Source organism: Xenopus laevis, chromosome 9_10L (assembly GCF_017654675.1).
Source record: "Xenopus laevis strain J_2021 chromosome 9_10L, Xenopus_laevis_v10.1, whole genome shotgun sequence".
NCBI classification, from domain to species: domain Eukaryota; kingdom Metazoa; phylum Chordata; class Amphibia; order Anura; family Pipidae; genus Xenopus; species Xenopus laevis.
Window position 1 is genome coordinate 79,472,575 of NC_054387.1, and position 18,555 is coordinate 79,491,129.

Sequence of the window (18,555 nt, forward strand, 5' to 3'; positions counted from 1 at the left end):
CAGGGATATCACATGAATACAGTGAAAGAAAGGGTTTTGATACATACCATACTCATCTTTGCATACGACTGTTCCTGTTGTCTCTGATGGAGGACTTATTGCTCCTGCAGTATTTTTAGCCTTTATTCTGAATTCATATTTTCCACCTTCAATGAGATCATTTACAGTAAAGGCACACTCCTGGACATTAATATGGTTAGCCTTCATCCAGGTCTTTGCTGGCAAATCACGTTTTTCAACAATATATCCAACAAGTTTATGACCACCATCATATTTTGGCTCTGTCCAAATAAGAGTTGCTGAGCTCCTAGTCACACTAATGACCTCGGGTTTTCCAGGAGGATCTAAAAATAACAATACAGTTAATATTACTTTTTTTGTAACAATGTAGCATTAATTCAAATTACTTCAGTAACTTTACTTACCAATTGGATCAAGGGCCACAGCTGGCTCTGTTGGTAGACTTGGTTTACCAATTCCTGCAAGGTTGATGGCCATGACTCTGAATTCATACTCAAGTCCTTCAGTTAATCCTGGAACTCTGCAATCCTTCATTCTCAATGGTGTTGCACTCAACCTCTTCCAAAGCAGGCTGTTTCTTTCTTTGTACTCAACATGGTAACCTTAAAAACAAAGGCAAAATAGTACAGCACAATGTATATGCCCATAAAGTACAGTAGAGAGCCTAAATAAACTCATTAAGATTGTTTTGCCTCCAATAAGGTTTAATTATATCTTAGCTGAGATCAAGTACAAGATGCAATTTTATTATTACAGAGAAAAAAGCAATATGTTTTACATTTTTTGAATGGAGTCTGTGGGACATTCACTGCTTTCATGGTAATGTGTTTCTGGGATAACAGATGCTATACTTGTTTACATGGCAATGTACCAAAGATTGGAGAGGTAATTTTATTTTATAGAAAATATATATTCATTTGTATACCTGTTATTGGTGAGCCACCGGTCTTTCTTGGATCCACCCAAGTTAAAGTTGCAGAATCATGCAACATGGCCATTATCTTTGGAGGCGGAGGGGCATCAGGTACATCTAATGGGCACATTCACACATATAAGTAATTAAAGATTACAAATATGCCTGTAAAAATATTAAATAAGGCTAAACTGTACTTACCAAATGGATGCCTTGCAATGACCGACTCTGATTTAAGGCCTTCTCCAACTCCATACTTATTTTCTGCACTAACTTTAAAGATATACTCGGTACCTTCATGGAGTCTTGTAACTCTAAATGAGGTCTTTTGAACAGCTGAAGCACAGGTCACCCATTTATTGGTCACAGAGTCCCTCTTTTCCAGGATGTAATTGGTGACTTCAGATCCACCATCATCTTTGGGTGGTGCCCAGATAAGTGTTATGGCATCTGCGGTTACCTCATCAAACTTTACAGGACCAGTTGGAATACCTGGCTTTCCAACAACTTTGACAAATACTACAGATTCCTTAACCCCAGCAGGATTTTTCAATGTTATTGTGTATTTTGCTGCATCATCTTTTTGGCAGTCACGCACTGTCAAAACTGTATTTACTGCAGAAGATTCAGCAGTTACTCTTCCACTTTCAGTGATTATTTTATCTTCACCTTTCTTCCAAGTAACTGAAGGTGCAGGTTTGCCACTGATTGGGATTTTGAGTCTGAAACTGCTTCCCTCTTTTGCAAGGTAACATAAATCTGGCAAATCTCTCAAATCCATGTTTGGTGGGACTATAAAATAAGTAAAAACACAAAATATTTAATATCACCATGTGTTTACACATCATTAACTGCTTCAAAACTGAAATCAAGTCAATACTTACCAACATCATCCTTTGCCACCACTGTTATTTCACTTGGTGAACTATAGCCTGAATCATTCTGAGAAGACACTCTAAAGGTATATTCCTGTCCTTCAGTCAGGTCTTTCATGGAATATTGTAGATTTTTCGATCTCATTACTTCTCTCCACTTGTCACCAGTGGTCAGATGTTCAACAAGATATCCAATAATACGGCTACCACCATCGCTGACTGGTTTCTTCCATGCAATTGTGCAAGCTGACTTAGACACAGCAAGTGCTTTAAGATCCAGAACAGGTCCAGGTTTTTCTAAACGGATCACCAAAACCACTGATGAGCTCATATTTTAAAACAGTACAAGTCTTTAGTAACTACTAATAGGGTGCCGACCATGTAATTAATAGATAGGGAAAGAGACTTTACGTTTAAATATATATTTATATTATATATAAAAGATAAGTCAAACTATACTTCACTATGGAAAGAAACATTTTTAGTATCAAGTAATCAAACCTTTATTACAAATCACTATATTTATTGTTACAAATCAATAAAAGTTTAATGACTTGATACTACGAAGCTGTCCAGATTGAAGCAAATATTGACTTGCAAGTCAATTGACTTGTATTGGGCTTCATTGTGCCTATATCTTGGTATGAGAGCCAGCATACTTGAATTGTATTGTAATTAATGTATCAATGTTTGCAGAATTATCCAGCCCAATTAATTCAATCCAGGATGCGGAATCCTTGCAACAGGATCTTGACAAACTGGCAATCTGGGCAGCTAAGTGGCAGATGAGATTCAATGTTAATAAATGCAGAGTTATTTCCCCCCCTGGGACAAACTGGAAAGGCTTTAAATTGGGTTTTTTCCCTTCCTCTGGATCAACTAGCAGTTAGGCAGGTTATATATATACAGTGTGTGTGTGTGTGTGTATATATATTTAGGGGCCCATTTACTTAGCTCGAGTGAAGGAATAGAATAAAAAAAACTTTGAATTTCAAATGATTTTTTTGGCTACTTCGACCATCGAATTGGCTACTTCGACTACAACTTCGAATCAAACGATTCGAATTAAAAATCGAACTTTAAAAAAAACTTTGCCACCTAAAACCTACCGAGGTGCAATGTTAGCCTATGGGGAAGGTCCCCATAGGCTTTCTAATGTTTTTTTGGTTGAAGAAAAATCGTTCGATCGATTCGAAGGATTTAATCGATTTTTCGTTCGATCAAACTATTTGCGGTGAATCCTTTGACTTCGATATTCAAAGTCGAAGGATTTAAATTCGGCAGTCGAATATCGAGGGTTAATTAACCCTCAATATTCTACCCTATGTAAATCTGCCCCATAGTGTTACTATGCATGTTGCCTTTAACAATTACATTTTCATCAAACAAAAAAAAAATATCTTACCAGAAGCTTTAACAACATCATGTGTCTCACAAGGTTCACCAATGCCATATTCATTTTCTGCTAATACTCTGAAGAAGTAAGATTTGCCTTCCTCAAGATTAGGTATTCTGAATGATGTTTTGGCACAGTCTGTGGAAACAGCTGACCAGGCTTTTCTTTCTGCATCTCGTTTTTCAACAATGTAGCTTTTAATTGGACTGCCACCATCAATAAGTGGAGGATCCCATGAAATCATTGCTGAATCTTTAGAGGATTCTTTAACAATGAGATTAACTGGTGGTCCTGGGGTATCTGTAGTTGAAAAAAAATATGTTTAGTAAAACAAATATATCTCTTAAAATTGAGATAAGTCCTACTCAGGAACTCCTGTTTGAGTTGCCTTACACTGTCTGATTCTAGAGGGATGGGTTGTGAGTTAAAACCTCTCTATACTATATTTTACAAGCTTGTATACAGGAGAAACTGGTTCAAGTGAATTGCTAAATCACTAAATGTTTGGCAATACAGAACTGATTATTCAAAATAAATATCTAGTTACTATTTACTTATCAGGGAATCATAAATTGATGTGATACATAGTGCAAGTCTGGTTTTTGAAATCTATTTTTGACAAATAAATAATGATGCAAGGTAGAGGGTCAGAGAAAGGCAGGCGATTATAAAACAGTTGGCTATGATAATAAATGACTTACCAAGAACTTTAACAACAATAGTATACGTTTTGATGCCACTGCTGTTCTCCAGGGTTAAGATATATTTGCCAGCATCATATTTGTTTACATTTTCACAACGCAAGAAGGTATCATGTTCAGTGGTCTTAATATCAAGTCCAATCCTGTCTCGCAGATTTGCATTCATTTTAGCCCAGGTGATTTTCGGTGCTGGACGTCCTCTCACTGGTACATAAATTCTCATTGTTACACCAGCCCGAAGCACAAGAGCTTTTCTTAGATCAGCATCTAGTTCACCCTCTGGAGCAACTGTTGTAAAAATGAAAAGGAGCATGAAACCATTACATCAAGAAACTGTTAAAAATATAATACTGTAGTAAATGTATTAAATAATAGCAATAAATCTCGTACTTAAGATATCCTTGGCTGTATGTTTGTCAGGAATTTCACTGGGGTCACTGTATCCAATTTTATTCACTGCTGAAACACGGAACTGGTATTCAGTGTTTTCCATCAGACCAGTAACAGTGTAGTTTGTGCTTTGAAGATTTTTGGGCAAATTGCACCGGATCCAGTTATCAGCATCAGCTCTTTTCACTTCAACCAAATATCCCAAAATTGGGCTTCCGCCATCATATGCTGGCTTGCTCCATGACAGGCTTATACTGCTCCTGGTTGTGTCAATTGCCTTGGGGAAAGCAGGTGGTCCAGGTGGATCTGTGTAAAAAATGAAGAATCATTTAATAAAAAATATATTATGATAAAGTGCATTGTAGGACAAAAGGTATAATTTACTTACATTGAGGGTCAAGAGCAGTAGCTGCTTTTGATGAGTCACTTGGCTTGCCAGGACCAGCTTTGTTCAGAGCAATCACTCTGTATTCATACTCAGTGCCCTCTTGTAGTCCAGTTGCTTTCACAGTTCTTTCAATTACGGGTTTTCTGTTTACCTTGGACCAGGCAAAAGCCTTTGTGTCACGCTTCTCAAGCATGTATCCAGTAATGGGTGATCCACCATCATCAGCAGGTACTTTCCAGCTTACAGTCATGTGATCCTTGGTAATATTACTAACTACTGGTGGGTCGCATTTGCCGGGTACATCTGAAAAAATATGTAGTAAAACAAGGACCATTGAATTAAAATGTATACAATGGCTTATTCATTTGGGTGTTGAAAAAAAGTTTCTGCACCATTTGAAGGTGGGTGGTCTGATGTTTATATTTGCAGATTTACAAAACAGCCCATGATTTCACTGGCTGTGCAGCAATTTACTGTACACTTGCAACTGCATTTTACATTTCACTATGCTGGACAGAGAGGTCTTGGGAAATAACATTCTCTTTAATTATGTCTGTTTTAATATGTCTGTCCACCCCCCCAAAAAAATAAGAGGTAAAAGTGTGTCTACTTACCATATGGATTTTTGGCAATTACTGTTTCTGTCAGAATAGGATCTCCAACTCCATATTTATTCTCAGCAGAAATACGGAATTGATATTCATGTCCTTCAATCAATTTTTCAACGCTGCAACTTGTGGCCTGTACATTTGCAGTAACTTGTGCCCAGTTGGGCCTACTTGTTTCACGTTTGTCAATTACATAATTGGTAATGTTAGAACCACCATCTTCAAGAGGAGGATCCCAGCTAATCATTGCTCGGTCAGTGTACATGTGGTTTATTTTAACAGAAGCAGGTGGCCCAGGTTTATCTGCAATAAAAGCATATACAAGCCATTATATTTCTAGCACATTCCTTAACTTAAAATGTAAAAAAAGTAATGCTAGTCCTACCTAGAACTTTGAGTTTAATAGTTGCTGATTTCGAACCACTTGCGTTTTCAGCAACAATCATGTATTCTCCTGTTTCTTTGCGATTAACACTAAACAATTCTAGCATGGTGAGGTTTCTCTTTGTTGTAATTTTAATGCCCTCAGCTGGTTTTATAACTTCTCCTTCTTTTTTCCAAGCAATAGTTGGCATAGGTTTACCAAAAACTTGAGCATCAAGACAGACATTGGCTCCAGCTTTCACCGTGATCAAAGATTTCATTTGTATACTGAGATCAATCTTTGGAGGAACTGCAAATTGAAATAATGTGCTGTTACTAACAATAATATTTTATTTCTTTTCAATTTCTTTATTCAGTAGAAAATAAAATAATACCATTCTCTGCCTGAATGGTGACTGGATCTGAGGGTTCAGAAGGCCTGCTTATGTTAATAGCAGTTTTTGCAATTGCTCTGAACTGGTATTTCTCATTTTCTTCTAATCCAGCCACTGTGTATTCCTCAGTTGGTATTTGAGATGCTATGGTGTTGCATTTTACCCACTTTTCACCAGGGAGTTTACAAGCTTCAACCAAGTATCCCACAATTTTGCTTCCTCCATCATGTTTTGGTCGGGTCCAAACAAGAGATACAGAACTTTTGGTGATATCAATAACTTCAGGCTTACCAGGTGGATCTAAAAAGCAGGGAATGTTGGTTAAATTCATGAAACATTAGAGATAAAAACATTGTTAAAATGTTTTAATATTTCAAGTAAAGAGGTACTACTTACCAACTGGTGTTCTTGCTGTGACAAATTCTGTAGGTTTGCTTGGCTTACTGGCTCCAGCTCTGTTTAGTGCAGAAATTCTGAATGTGTATTCTAGTCCTTCAACCATACCAATACAAGGATACTCAGTTGTGCGTACTGCAGTGTCATTTGCTTTGACCCAAAGCAGGCTGTTTCTTTCCTTGCGTTCAATAACATAGCCAGTAATAGGGCTTCCGCCATCACTATCAGGTCTATCCCAAGCAACAAATATACAGTCCTTATTGACTTTGGTAACATGTGCATTCTTGGGTTCACCAGGAACATCTAAAAGGATTATGTTATGAATATTTTGTACTTCGAGAGAAAAAAAAGAAAACATGTCCATTTACTAAAATTTTACATACCAAATGGGAATTTGGCCACCATCTTTTCTGATGTAATTGCCTCTGAAACTCCAAAACGATTTTCAGAACGGACACGGAATATATACTCTTGTCCTGGTACAAGTTTTCCAACACGGCAACTTGTCTTGGTAACCGATGAAACTGCTGTTATCCAGTCACCTCTGCTGACATCACACTTTTCAACAACATAATTTGTAATGTTGCTGCCGCCATCTTCAAGAGGCAGGTGCCATGACAACGTGCATGCATCAGAGTCAATATCGGTAACTTCAAATGGTGGTTCTGGTGGCCCTGGAATATCTATTTTGTAGAAACATAATTTATAAAAAGATGTTATTAGTTAATAACTCATTTTTGTTGTTACATGAATTCAAAAGCATATTTTTTTTACATACCCATAACTATTACACGGATTTTCTGTGTAGAAACACCAGAGGTGTTTTCTGCAGTAACAGCATAATATCCGCTATCTTTCCTTGTGACATCTTTAATGATTAGGACAGTTGAGTTCTGTGACTTATGCACTGCTAAACGACTTGATGGCATTACAGCATCTTCTCCTTTCTTCCATTTAGAGACAGGAGCAGGTTTTCCATACACATGGGCTTCAATTCTTAGTTTTTGCCCTGCTTTTATGCTGATCTGTTCAGGCAATAAAATCTTTGGTGGCACTATAAAAAATACAAATAAAAATTTGATAAAATGTTCTGACAAGTAAAAAGGTTTAAAACAATTGTTTTTTATCTTTCCTGAATTTTGCTTACATAGTTGTTCTTTAATTTCAAATAAGCCTTCGGTTTCTCTTGGCAAGCCTGCTCCAACAGAGTTTCTGGCTGCTACCCTGAATTTGTATTTAGTGCTTTCCTTAAGACCAACAACCACAATATTTAAATCCTTAACAACAGAATACTGTGTCCAGTTGTTTTCTGGCTGTCCTTCAGCTTGATAACTAATAACATATCCATCAATTTTGGATCCTCCATCCCTCAGTGGTGGCAGCCAAGCTAAGGTGGCACTATTCTTTGTAATTTCTGTAACATCCAACTTCTTAGGTGGATCAGGCTCACCTGTAAAAATAAATTATTGAATATTTGTTGCAATAAATACATATATTGTTATTTCAGTAAGCAAGCCAAATAATGTTATCTAATGTAGCCCAGAAATTACATTAAAATGTAAGATCAAAACAACATAGATTTCAAAGCATATGTTTCACTGAGAGAAAAAATAAAGAAGTTTGAGTTCCTCTGGAGATATATGGGCAGGTCTTAAAATATAAGATAGTTTAGAGCCATAATAATAATATGGTGTCATATGGCTGGATTTACTATAGGGTGATCAATGAGTGGCACATTTATTAGATGTTGAAAAACAAAGTTTCTTCCTTGTCACATTCTATGACCAAAGAAAAACAATTAAGTTGTCAAGAACTTTCACTGTATTTAATATTCTTTTATGTGAAGTGAATGTGAGATTTGCAGAACGTTTCCCTATAAAAGACTTAAAAGGGGATGAACATTAAGGGGCAGATTTATCATGGGTCGAATTTAGAGCTTATGGAAGTGTATAAAAACTCCCATAAACTAAAAATTCAAAAAAAACTGACCAATTTTTAAAATTCATGTGAATAGGATTGACCGGCAAACTCGAATCAAATTCGAATCAATTTCATTTCAAGTTTTTTCACCAAAAAATAAATTTTTTTTAAAAAAATTTGATTTCCAAAAGTCCACCAAATGACTCTAAATTGATTGTAGGAGGTCCCCCATAGGCTAAAACACCAATTCGGCAGGTTTTAGATGGTGAATAGTTGAATTTGAATTCTTAAAGGAACAGTACATGATAAATTTCACAATTCAAATTTTTTTACTCAAATTGAATTTGGACTATTCCCTAGTCGAATTACACTAAAATAAACTCAAAATTCAAATTTTAAAATTTAAATTTTCAATTAGACCCTCGATAAATCTGACCCTAAGAGTCAAATTTATAGTCATAGAAATAATCCATGATACTTACTAATTGGATCTGTTGCAAGCACAGTTTTTGGAGTCTCACAAGGAACACCTGAGCCATATTCATTTACAGCAGTAACTCTGAAAAAGTATTCAGTTCCAGGCACAAGGTTAGCAACCTTGAAACTAGTTTTCTTCAGATCTGCTATTACTGTAGCCCAAGTCTTTCTGTCAACTTCCCGCCTTTCCAAAATATAGTGAGTAACAGGACTTCCACCATCATTTTCTGGAGGAACCCATGAAAGTTGGCATGACATTTTTGAGACATCAGAAACAGTAAAGTCTGACACTGGCCCAGGGGTATCTAGGAAAAACAAATGCAATTAAACGATGCTTAAATTACTCAGTATTTTTTTTTTTTTTTAAGGCTCTATTTGGTTACTTACCAAGCACCCTCACATTAACAAACACTGCTTTTTCTCCTGCTGCATTAACAAGGGACAAGGAGTATTTGCCTGAATCATCACGTGTGGAGTTAGGGATAACAAGGAAAGCCATGGTGTCAACTAGATCAACCTGACCCTTTCTGACTACATTGTCAATTCCCATTCTTCTCCATGTAATTTTAGGTGAAGGTCTTCCTCTAACCACTGCAAATAGGCGGATAGGGCATCCTGCTCTCACTGTGACCAACTTTCTCATGCTTGCATCCAAGTCAATTTCAGGCGATTCTGTGGATAAATAAGGTTTGATAAATTTAGACATAAAATATCTGTTTAGTGATGCAGTAAATATTTTTTATGAATTAATATTTACCAAGTATTTCTTTAGGCGATACAGCCTCTTTGAGTTCAGCAGGTCTTCCAATACCAACTTGGTTTTGTGCAGAAACCCGGAACTCGTATTCTTCTTTATCAATAAGACTGGCAACGGTAAATTGAGTGTGGATAAGCTGAGCAGCCACATTGCATCTCTTCCATCCCTCTTCTGGATCTTTGCGTTCAGCCTTGGGCCTCATTTCGACAATATACCCAATTATTGGCGCTCCTCCATCATACACAGGTTTTCCCCATCCCAGTGTTATTGAAGTCTTTGTGCTGTCTGCCACCTTTAGATTTGTTGGAGGACCAGGTGGTTCTAAAAAGAAAAAAAATAGAATTATGGCATGTAAAAACAGAGATTATAAACTGATATGAAACTGAAACAAGTTAATTACCAATAGGATCTTTTGCAACAACAGGTCTTGATGGTCCACTTGGATCTCCAAGTCCTATTTCATTTTCTGCTTTAACACGGAACTGATATTCATGTCCAGGGATGAGGTTTGCAACTTTCATGCGTCTTTCTGGAACTGCACTTTTTGTAACAGGAACCCATCTCAGGGACCTCTTTTCTTTCTTCTCTAGAATATATCCAGTCACAGATTTGCCACCATCATATTCTGGTGGATTCCATACCACTGTCATTTCTTCTTTGCTTACTTTTGTTACCTCAGGAGGCTCAGGAGGACCAGGTCTGTTATAACGTGTTCTAGCAACTATTGGTTTGGTTTCTGTTGGTGGACCAGTGCCCATTTTATTTTCTGCTCGAATTCTAAATATGTATTCATTTCCTTCTATCAGACGAGTTACTTGTGCACGAGTAAGTATAACAGAGGCAGAGTATGTGGACCAAACCATACGTTTGCTCTCACATTTTTCCAGAATATAGTTTTGTATTTCACACCCGCCATCATCTTCTGGTGAATCCCAGCTAAGTGTACATCTATCACTTGATATATCAGAAATTTTAATGTTTCTAACTGCACCTGGTACATCAAGAACTGAGACAGAGGCATGTCCCGAGAAACTTCCTGCTGTATTTGTGGCAGTGACAACATATTTACCAGTATCTGTTCTCTTTGATTTTTCAAGAACAAACTTTGAGAAATCAGATCCATTCTCAACTTTAAGTCTAGGAGATTTACTTAGATCTGCGGCATCTTTATCTTTATTCCAGGTTATTTCAGGCTGCGGTTTTCCTCTTACTCCAGCTTCAATTCTGATTGTCTCACCAGCCTTCACGATTAGTGTTCCAACTAATTTTACATCCAGCACAGGTTTCAAAATCTCTTCTTTTACTAAAACTTCACTTGTTTTCACCCAATTACTCTCACCTCCTTCATTCTTGGTCTGAACTCTGAACTGATACAGTTGATTTTCATGACATTTGTCTATTAGGTAACTGGTTTCCTTGATGCTGCCTTTATGAACTCTTTCCCATTCTTCAGAATCTTTAAGTTTCTTTTCAACATGATAAGACAGATTTGGGCTTCCCCCATCATAATCCGGTTTTCGCCATTTCAGATAAACAAAAGTTTTTCCTACTTCAGCAATATGAAGGTTTTCAGGTTCACCTGGCTTATCAACTGGATTAATAGCCAGAATAGGTGTTTTAGTTTCAACCACTGGGCCTGGGCCTACCTTGTTCTCTGAGCAGACTCTGAAGAAGTATTCATGATTTTCAATCAGTGACGCTTTAATTAAACGTTTAGTTAGGTCTGAAGAAATAACATACCATCCTCTTTGATTTGGTTCACGGTATTCCACTATATAATTTGTTATTTCTGACCCACCATTATCTTCTGGATTCTCCCAAGACACCATACAGGCGTCTTTAGTAACATAGCTAATCTTAAGGTTCTGACATGGTCCAGGTCTGTCTAGAACATTTACAATAACTACAGCTTGTGCCTGCCCGCTGGTGTTCTTTGCCAATATTGTGTATTTACCATGATCGGCTCTTGTTGCTGATTTTATCTGCATATCAACATGTGGGAAGTCCTGTGTTATCTCAGTCCTATTGTCTTTACCAACTACTCGTCCATCTTTGGACCATGTCATGTCTGGGTCAGGTCTACCCTTCACACGAGCAGAAATGTGAATTGTTTGGCCAACTCTTACAGTAAGTAGGTCACGGCAGGTCACATCAAGATCAATTTCTGGTGGGTGTAGGATATCCTTTGCAATAACAGATTCTGGCAGTTCTCTTGGTTCACCCTCTCCTACAATATTTGCAGCTTTAATCCTGAACCTGTACTCATTTCCTTCTATTAGGCCAGGTACTCTAAAGGCACATTGTTTAACTAGCTCATCACTGTTGATTCTGTTCCACTGTGCTGATCCTGACTTCTGACATTCCACAACATATCCTAAAATAGGGCTTCCTCCATCTCTATTGGGTTTTGTCCATACTAAATCAGCTGTTTCTCTACTCTTGTCTTTAAGTTTTGGATTTATTGGTGGACCTGGGGGTGATATTGGACGGGTGGCTTTTACTGGATCAGACACTGGTGATGGCTTACTTAGTCCAGCAATATTCTCTGCAAAGACTCTGAATTCATAAGTGTTTCCTTCATATAAACCAGTAGCTCTGAACTTCAGATCAAGCACAGGTGATTTGTTGACTCTAATCCATTTACCAGATATTTCTCTCCTCTCAAGAATATATCCACTGATTGGACTGCCACCATCAGATTTTGGTATTGTCCATGTAACTGTGGCAGCATTTTCAGTAATATCAAGCACAGCTGGTTTTCCGGGTGGTGAAGGTGGATCGAATATATGCTTGGCAACAGTTGGCTTAGAATCAAGGGGCTTACCAATACCCATTTTATTTTCTGCTCTAACTCGGAATGTATATTCACAACCTTTTTGAAGACGTGGAACCTTGGCTTTAGTCTGAGTGCTTCCAGTGCTGACTATTCCCCAAGTTTCTTTCTTTCCTTCACATTTCTCAACAATATAGTTCATTACAGCACTTCCACCATCATCCTTTGGTGGTCTCCAAGAGATAACCATATATTCTGGTGTAACTTCCAGAATATTTAATGGACTTGTTGGTGGTCCAGGGACATCCAAAACTGTAAGATGAAGTGCTACAGTCTTGCTTCCAGCTGCATTTGACACTGTTAGCAGATACTCCCCTGTATCTTTTCTTGTACATTCCTTTATTGTAAGCACTGTTGAGTAACTGTCTGTATCGATTGTATAGTTGCCTTCTGATTTAATTTCTGCGCTGTCAGTAACCCATTTAGCAGTTGGAACTGGGATGCCTCTCATAATGGCAGGGAGTCTTACAGTTGTACCAGCTTTGACTACCAGACCTTCAATCAGCTTAACATCAACTTCAATACTTGGTGCAGCTGAAATAAAAAAAAATGGATATATATTTATAGATTCCAACACAACACTCAGCATTAGTATTCAAATGATTAAAAAATAATGAATTACCAAGTTTCTCTTGACACTCTATTGGTACTGTTGTGTCAGGTCGACTTAGTCCTGCAACATTTTGGGCCCTTACTCGGAACTTGTAAATTTTTCCATGTTTTAATCCAGTGACAACACATTCAGGGATGGACACAGTTTTAAAGTTAATCCAATCATCTGCTCCATCTTCTTGATAATCAACCACAAAACCAGTAATTTCAGAACCACCATCACGGTCAGGATAGTTCCAAGCAAGGGATACTTCTGTTTTGTCTACATCTGTATGGTGAAGATTCTTTGGTGGTCCAGGAGGATCTGAGAAAAAACCCCAAAACACATTTAATACAACTTGCCTTCTACACAGTGAGCAACATAAATCTGTATATTATAACAAAAACTTACAGATAGGATCAATTGCCTTGATTGGTTTGGGTGTTTCAATATAGGAGCTACGTCCATACTGGTTTTCTGCAGCAACACGGAATAGATATTGTGTGCCTTCTAAAAGATGTCTAGCCATTATGCTGTGTTTTTTAGATGTTGTTGAGACTGGTATCCAGCGAGGATTTGCAACATCTCGTTTCTCAACTATATAGTTTGTGATGACTGAACCACCATTATCTTCTGGCTCCTTCCAAGTAAGGTAGCAGGAATCTCTTCTAATCTCACTTATCAGTAGATTTCTTGGTGGGCCAGGTTTGTCTGAAAATACAAACATTAAATATATAAACACTTCTAATGAACATTTTGGCTTCTTCTAGCATAAGCATCTATAATTTTTAGGAACAAAGTACAAAGAACATTTTTAAAACTGTAAGAACTGTGAAGTGCCATAAAGTCACTTGTTTTATGAATTTATATCCACCAATATACCTGGTAATGGTGGTTATTAATTCTGAGAACTAGTAATCTTATAGCACTTCACAGTTCTTACACATTTTAGCATGTAATAAATGGGCAAAGTTTGCTACAGTCTTTGTAACCCATAGCAACATCTGATTGGTTGCTATTGCAACTTTGCCTGTATGCTTTTTTAACCTGATTTTTTAACTTTGCTTATTTTTAATCATTCTACCATAAGATAACCCACTAATAACAAAATATTTCTCTTTTTATATTTCTTAAAATCAATAATTATGCCCAAGCAGTGGTCTGCAGTACTATAAATGGTTAATTATATAATGTTTTATATATTATATACATATATATGAATATAAACTAATTATATAGCAGTTTTTCAAGCAAACTAATTTTTTTATAAGTTTAGGGTAAGTATATATTTTACATTACATCTAAATGTGTATGAAACCCTATCATACGTTTTTTTAATGGTGCTTTAATAATCTGTCACAAAACTGAAAATATATTGCTAATTATCATTGTGTTATTAAAACATAAAATAAATATAAAACCATTCCCATCTATAAAATTAGTTTGCCTTATGCACTTAGTTATGAAAATAATACTTATATCACTAAATAATAATTATATTACTAAAATAAAATCTCATTCTTACCAAGTACAATTACTTTAACTGACACTGTTTTAGAACCAGCCTCATTTTCAACAGTTAGAGAGTATATTCCAGCATCTTCTTTGGCACAATTACGGATTTCCAATTTGCTTCCAACAGGGCTAACTGAAATATCTGCCTTTGTTGACACCTCTTTATCTTGTTTTTTCCATGAAACCTTGGGGAATGGCATTCCTTTGATCACTGCACTAAGTGTAAGAGTATTTCCAGCTTTAATCAGTTGCTCTCTTGCCATATTTGCATCAAGTAATAATTCAGGAGGTTCTATGGAGAAAATTATATTTTAATTTTTTATTACATGGGCTGTTAGACAAACTATGCCATTTGTAAAAAAGTCAAAACTTACCAAGCCTGTCTTTTGCTTGTACTGGATCCCTGACATAGGCTGGTTCAGATTCGCCAGCAGCATTCACAGCCATTATTCTGAACTTATATGTATCACCTTCAGTAAGGCCAATGACTTTATGTTTTGTGTCAGGACAGCCATCAGGAGCAAAGTTAGATTTTTTCCATTCTTCCTCTCCAACCTTTTGATACTCAACAAGATAACCAATAATTTTTCCTCCACCATCATGCCTTGGGGGATGCCAAGATAAATCAACAGAATTTTTGGTTTTGTCAACTGCTTCTGGATTGACTGGTGGGCTTGGTTTGACTGTAGGCAAAGTAAAATTAAATTAGTTAATGATCTGAGAACATTGTTTTTGATACATTATAGTGTAAGAGGGAGATAAGGATTTCCATACCTATGGGATCTTTAGCAAAGAATGGTTTTGATGGTGGGCTAGCATCACCCACTCCAATTTCATTTTCTGCTGATACTCTGAACTCATATTCACAACCTTCAAGTAGTTCAGTTACTTTATACTGTGTGTCTGGATAAATTGGTTCTTTGGAGACTTTTGCCCATCGGTTAGACATGGTTTCTCTCTTCTCCAAAATATAGGCAAATATGGGCTTTCCTCCATCCCGTGGTCTGTTCCATGTAACCACTGCTGAATTTTTAGTTATATCTTTAACAATTGGCTGCTCTGGTGCCTCAGGTACTCCTGTTAATGGATTACATGAATATAATAATATGATGGTAATCAATTTAAACTACCTTTACAGTTAAATGGATTACACTGATGGGTGTTACTTACTGAATCGGTCCTTTGCTTTCATTTCATCAGACAATAGTGGATCGCTTATGCCATACATATTTTCTGCACAAATACGAATAATGTATTCCCTTCCTTCAATAATTTTGGGAACTTTGCTGGTTGTTTTTGTAGTTGCTGATGTCACTGGCATCCAGAGATCTCTGTTAGTGTCCTTCTTTTCAACTACATAATTAGTAATTTGACTGCCTCCATCATCAAGTGGGGGCTTCCAGGAAACAACCATGTGGTCCTTATGGACTTCGTCAAAAATAACAGGACCAACTGGAGGTGACGGTCGATCTGTTTTGAGTGGAAAAACAACAATAAAACAATTTACTTCTCATATACATTAATGTGACATCACATTTAATTTTGGTACTGATAATAAAATCCCCAGCAAAGCAACATTCTTATTCACAATGTTCAGTATTAACTTACCAACAACTGTCACATCACAGATGCCTTTTCGTGATCCTGTGCTGTTCTCTACAACCACACAATATCTTCCTGAATCGTCTCGTACTGATTTAAGTATACCAAGACACAGAGTGTTTGCTGTGGTTTTAATCTTTGTGCGATCGCTTTCTTTAACTGTTATTTCATCTTTCAACCAGTAGACCTTTGGTGCTGGCTTTCCTGTGTATTTGCCATTCATACTGAAACATTCTCCAACTCTTACAGTCAGCTTGTCTCTAAAATCAAGTTCAATAGTGGGTGGAGCTAAAGTAAACGGAGAGATAAATATTACTATAAATTCATAAAGATAAATTTGGAAGATTATAACTTTATCTAATAAATACTGATAAAGCACATACCTAGTTCATCCTTGCAAGTAATTGGTTTTGTGCAGAATGATGGTTTTCCTTGTCCAACAATATTAACTGCACTGACACGATATTCATAAGTGTCACCTTCTTTTAAACCGTCATGAGTGTATGTTCTGTTAAGTAGTTTTTCTTTTGTAGCTCTGTAAAATTTGTCTTTTCCAATCAAACGACATTCAAGTACATACATTGTAATATCAGATCCTCCATTGTATTTAGGTGGCTTCCAGCTAAGGCTTACAGATTCTTTGGTGACTGCTGTTACTTGGAGGTCTTCTGGACGCTCTGGTACAGCTGTAACATGCCAAGAATGTTAATATCTCATGTAAAAGTGTACAAAACTACACTTTCCTTATACAACATTGTATAAGGAAGGATATATGAAATGTTTAAGAAAAAACTTCAATTAAGATTAAACTTACATATTGGTTCTCTAATAACAAGCTCATTTGCAGTCTCAACAAATGGTCCCATGCCAATAGTATTTTCAGCTGCAATACGGAAAAAGTAGGCTACGCCTTCTATTAATCCTTGAACAGTTGCATTTTGTCTTGTAACTGTATATGTCACTGGAGTCCAACCTCTGCGATCAGCCTCCCTTTTTTCAATTATGTAGTTAGTTATAGCTGAGCCTCCATCATCCTCTGGTGAGAACCAGGTTAGTTTGCATGAGTCACTAGTTAAGTTCTCAGTCTGGAATGGCAAACTAACTGGCCCAGGAACATCTACAAATGATCAAAATAGTATTTATGAATGCTGATGAATATTCAATATCTAAATTAATCTGTCATACACATACTCTTAAAAAATATTTGTTTACTGTACATGTTTACTGTACCTAGAACATCAACAATAATTGTCTTCCTTCTTTCGCCACCTGCATTCTTTGCAACCAGTGTATACATGCCCTGATGTGTCCTTTGGCATTTCTTAATAACCAATGAGGAGCTAATGGCGGTTGTTTCAATGGTAGCCTCTGGTGGTAAGGCCTTTTCATCTCTACTCCAGGTAATTTCTGGTGCTGGCTTTCCAGAGACATAAGCAATTATACGAATAACTCCTCCAGCATGGACAACAATCCGCTCTTTTACACTAGCATCAAGTTGAATGTCTGGCAATACTGTAAGAGCAAAAAAAAAAAATCAGCATTATAGCTTTTTCAAGCAAAATGGTATAAAAACATAGAATTTCAAGATTCATGGTATATACCTGTTCTGTCTTTGGCTTCAATAACATCAGTTACATCACCGGGTTCACCAACTCCAGCAGCATTAACTGCTCTAACTCTAAATCTGTAGAAGCTTCCTTCTTTTAATCCAGGTACAACAAACTTAGTACCTCGTACTTCTTTATCTTTTGCCTAAAAGATAACCGTAAGAAAATATATTTTATTAGGACATATTTTGCAATGCACTGTATTTCTAGCAATGAATAAACACATTGATAATTTTGGTGTTAGTTTAGCTGGTGAATTTTACTTGTCTCTTACATAAGTCAATGACTATTGTTGCCTACAATTTAGGGGGATAATACCAACATATAATATCATTTATATTTGTGTGCCTGAAAATAATGTGTAGTGCTTAGATAAGTTGCATGCCTTTTGTAAAAAAGTGATTTACTTTTGAAAAAAAACTTTACCAAAAGTTCCTATTCTGCTTGAATAGGGATTTTTCTTATTATGCCATACTTTATAGCTGAGAATCAAGCAATTTATTAGAAATAGTTAAAGAATGACAACTATATACAATCATTTCTGTATGATGGTATACCTTTAAGTTTCAACGTATAAGCTACAACTCTAATTGCAAATGTTTATATATCCATGCATTGGATAATTGTTGCCAACCTTTTCCCATTCCTCTTTGCCTTCTTCTTTGTATTCAACAAAATATCCAGTGATGGGAGATCCTCCATCTTTAGATGGTGGAATCCATTCTAAGTCTGCTGATGACTTTGTCCAGTCTGTAACTTTTGGTATTGGTGGCCCAGGAGGAGCTATGAAAGAGATAACCAGTTGG

General features: G+C 36.6%; 1 protein-coding gene across 3 annotated transcripts in view; it reads right to left on the reverse strand.

The window, feature by feature from the left end:
* The window catches only part of LOC108701391 (titin), a 234,891-nt gene that overhangs the window by 47,336 nt on the left and 169,000 nt on the right, over window positions 1-18,555 (reverse strand). For all 3 annotated transcript variants that reach the window (XM_041576219.1, XM_041576221.1, XM_041576220.1), the window contains 32 exons: window positions 18,384-18,532; window positions 17,744-17,894; window positions 17,373-17,654; window positions 16,957-17,259; window positions 16,526-16,828; window positions 16,149-16,430; window positions 15,711-16,010; window positions 15,315-15,617; window positions 14,915-15,223; window positions 14,551-14,832; window positions 13,437-13,736; window positions 13,056-13,349; window positions 10,001-12,967; window positions 9,601-9,921; window positions 9,231-9,515; window positions 8,849-9,148; window positions 7,594-7,896; window positions 7,225-7,500; window positions 6,830-7,129; window positions 6,447-6,749; window positions 6,051-6,350; window positions 5,678-5,965; window positions 5,299-5,595; window positions 4,685-4,987; window positions 4,297-4,602; window positions 3,907-4,194; window positions 3,215-3,505; window positions 1,819-2,106; window positions 1,136-1,726; window positions 947-1,051; window positions 426-623; window positions 48-344 (listed from right to left, as the gene is read on the reverse strand). In XM_041576219.1, the coding sequence (XP_041432153.1) occupies window positions 48-344; window positions 426-623; window positions 947-1,051; window positions 1,136-1,726; window positions 1,819-2,106; window positions 3,215-3,505; window positions 3,907-4,194; window positions 4,297-4,602; window positions 4,685-4,987; window positions 5,299-5,595; window positions 5,678-5,965; window positions 6,051-6,350; window positions 6,447-6,749; window positions 6,830-7,129; window positions 7,225-7,500; window positions 7,594-7,896; window positions 8,849-9,148; window positions 9,231-9,515; window positions 9,601-9,921; window positions 10,001-12,967; window positions 13,056-13,349; window positions 13,437-13,736; window positions 14,551-14,832; window positions 14,915-15,223; window positions 15,315-15,617; window positions 15,711-16,010; window positions 16,149-16,430; window positions 16,526-16,828; window positions 16,957-17,259; window positions 17,373-17,654; window positions 17,744-17,894; window positions 18,384-18,532 (11,865 nt within the window). The remainder of the gene's footprint in view (window positions 1-47; window positions 345-425; window positions 624-946; window positions 1,052-1,135; window positions 1,727-1,818; window positions 2,107-3,214; window positions 3,506-3,906; window positions 4,195-4,296; window positions 4,603-4,684; window positions 4,988-5,298; window positions 5,596-5,677; window positions 5,966-6,050; window positions 6,351-6,446; window positions 6,750-6,829; window positions 7,130-7,224; window positions 7,501-7,593; window positions 7,897-8,848; window positions 9,149-9,230; window positions 9,516-9,600; window positions 9,922-10,000; window positions 12,968-13,055; window positions 13,350-13,436; window positions 13,737-14,550; window positions 14,833-14,914; window positions 15,224-15,314; window positions 15,618-15,710; window positions 16,011-16,148; window positions 16,431-16,525; window positions 16,829-16,956; window positions 17,260-17,372; window positions 17,655-17,743; window positions 17,895-18,383; window positions 18,533-18,555) is intronic.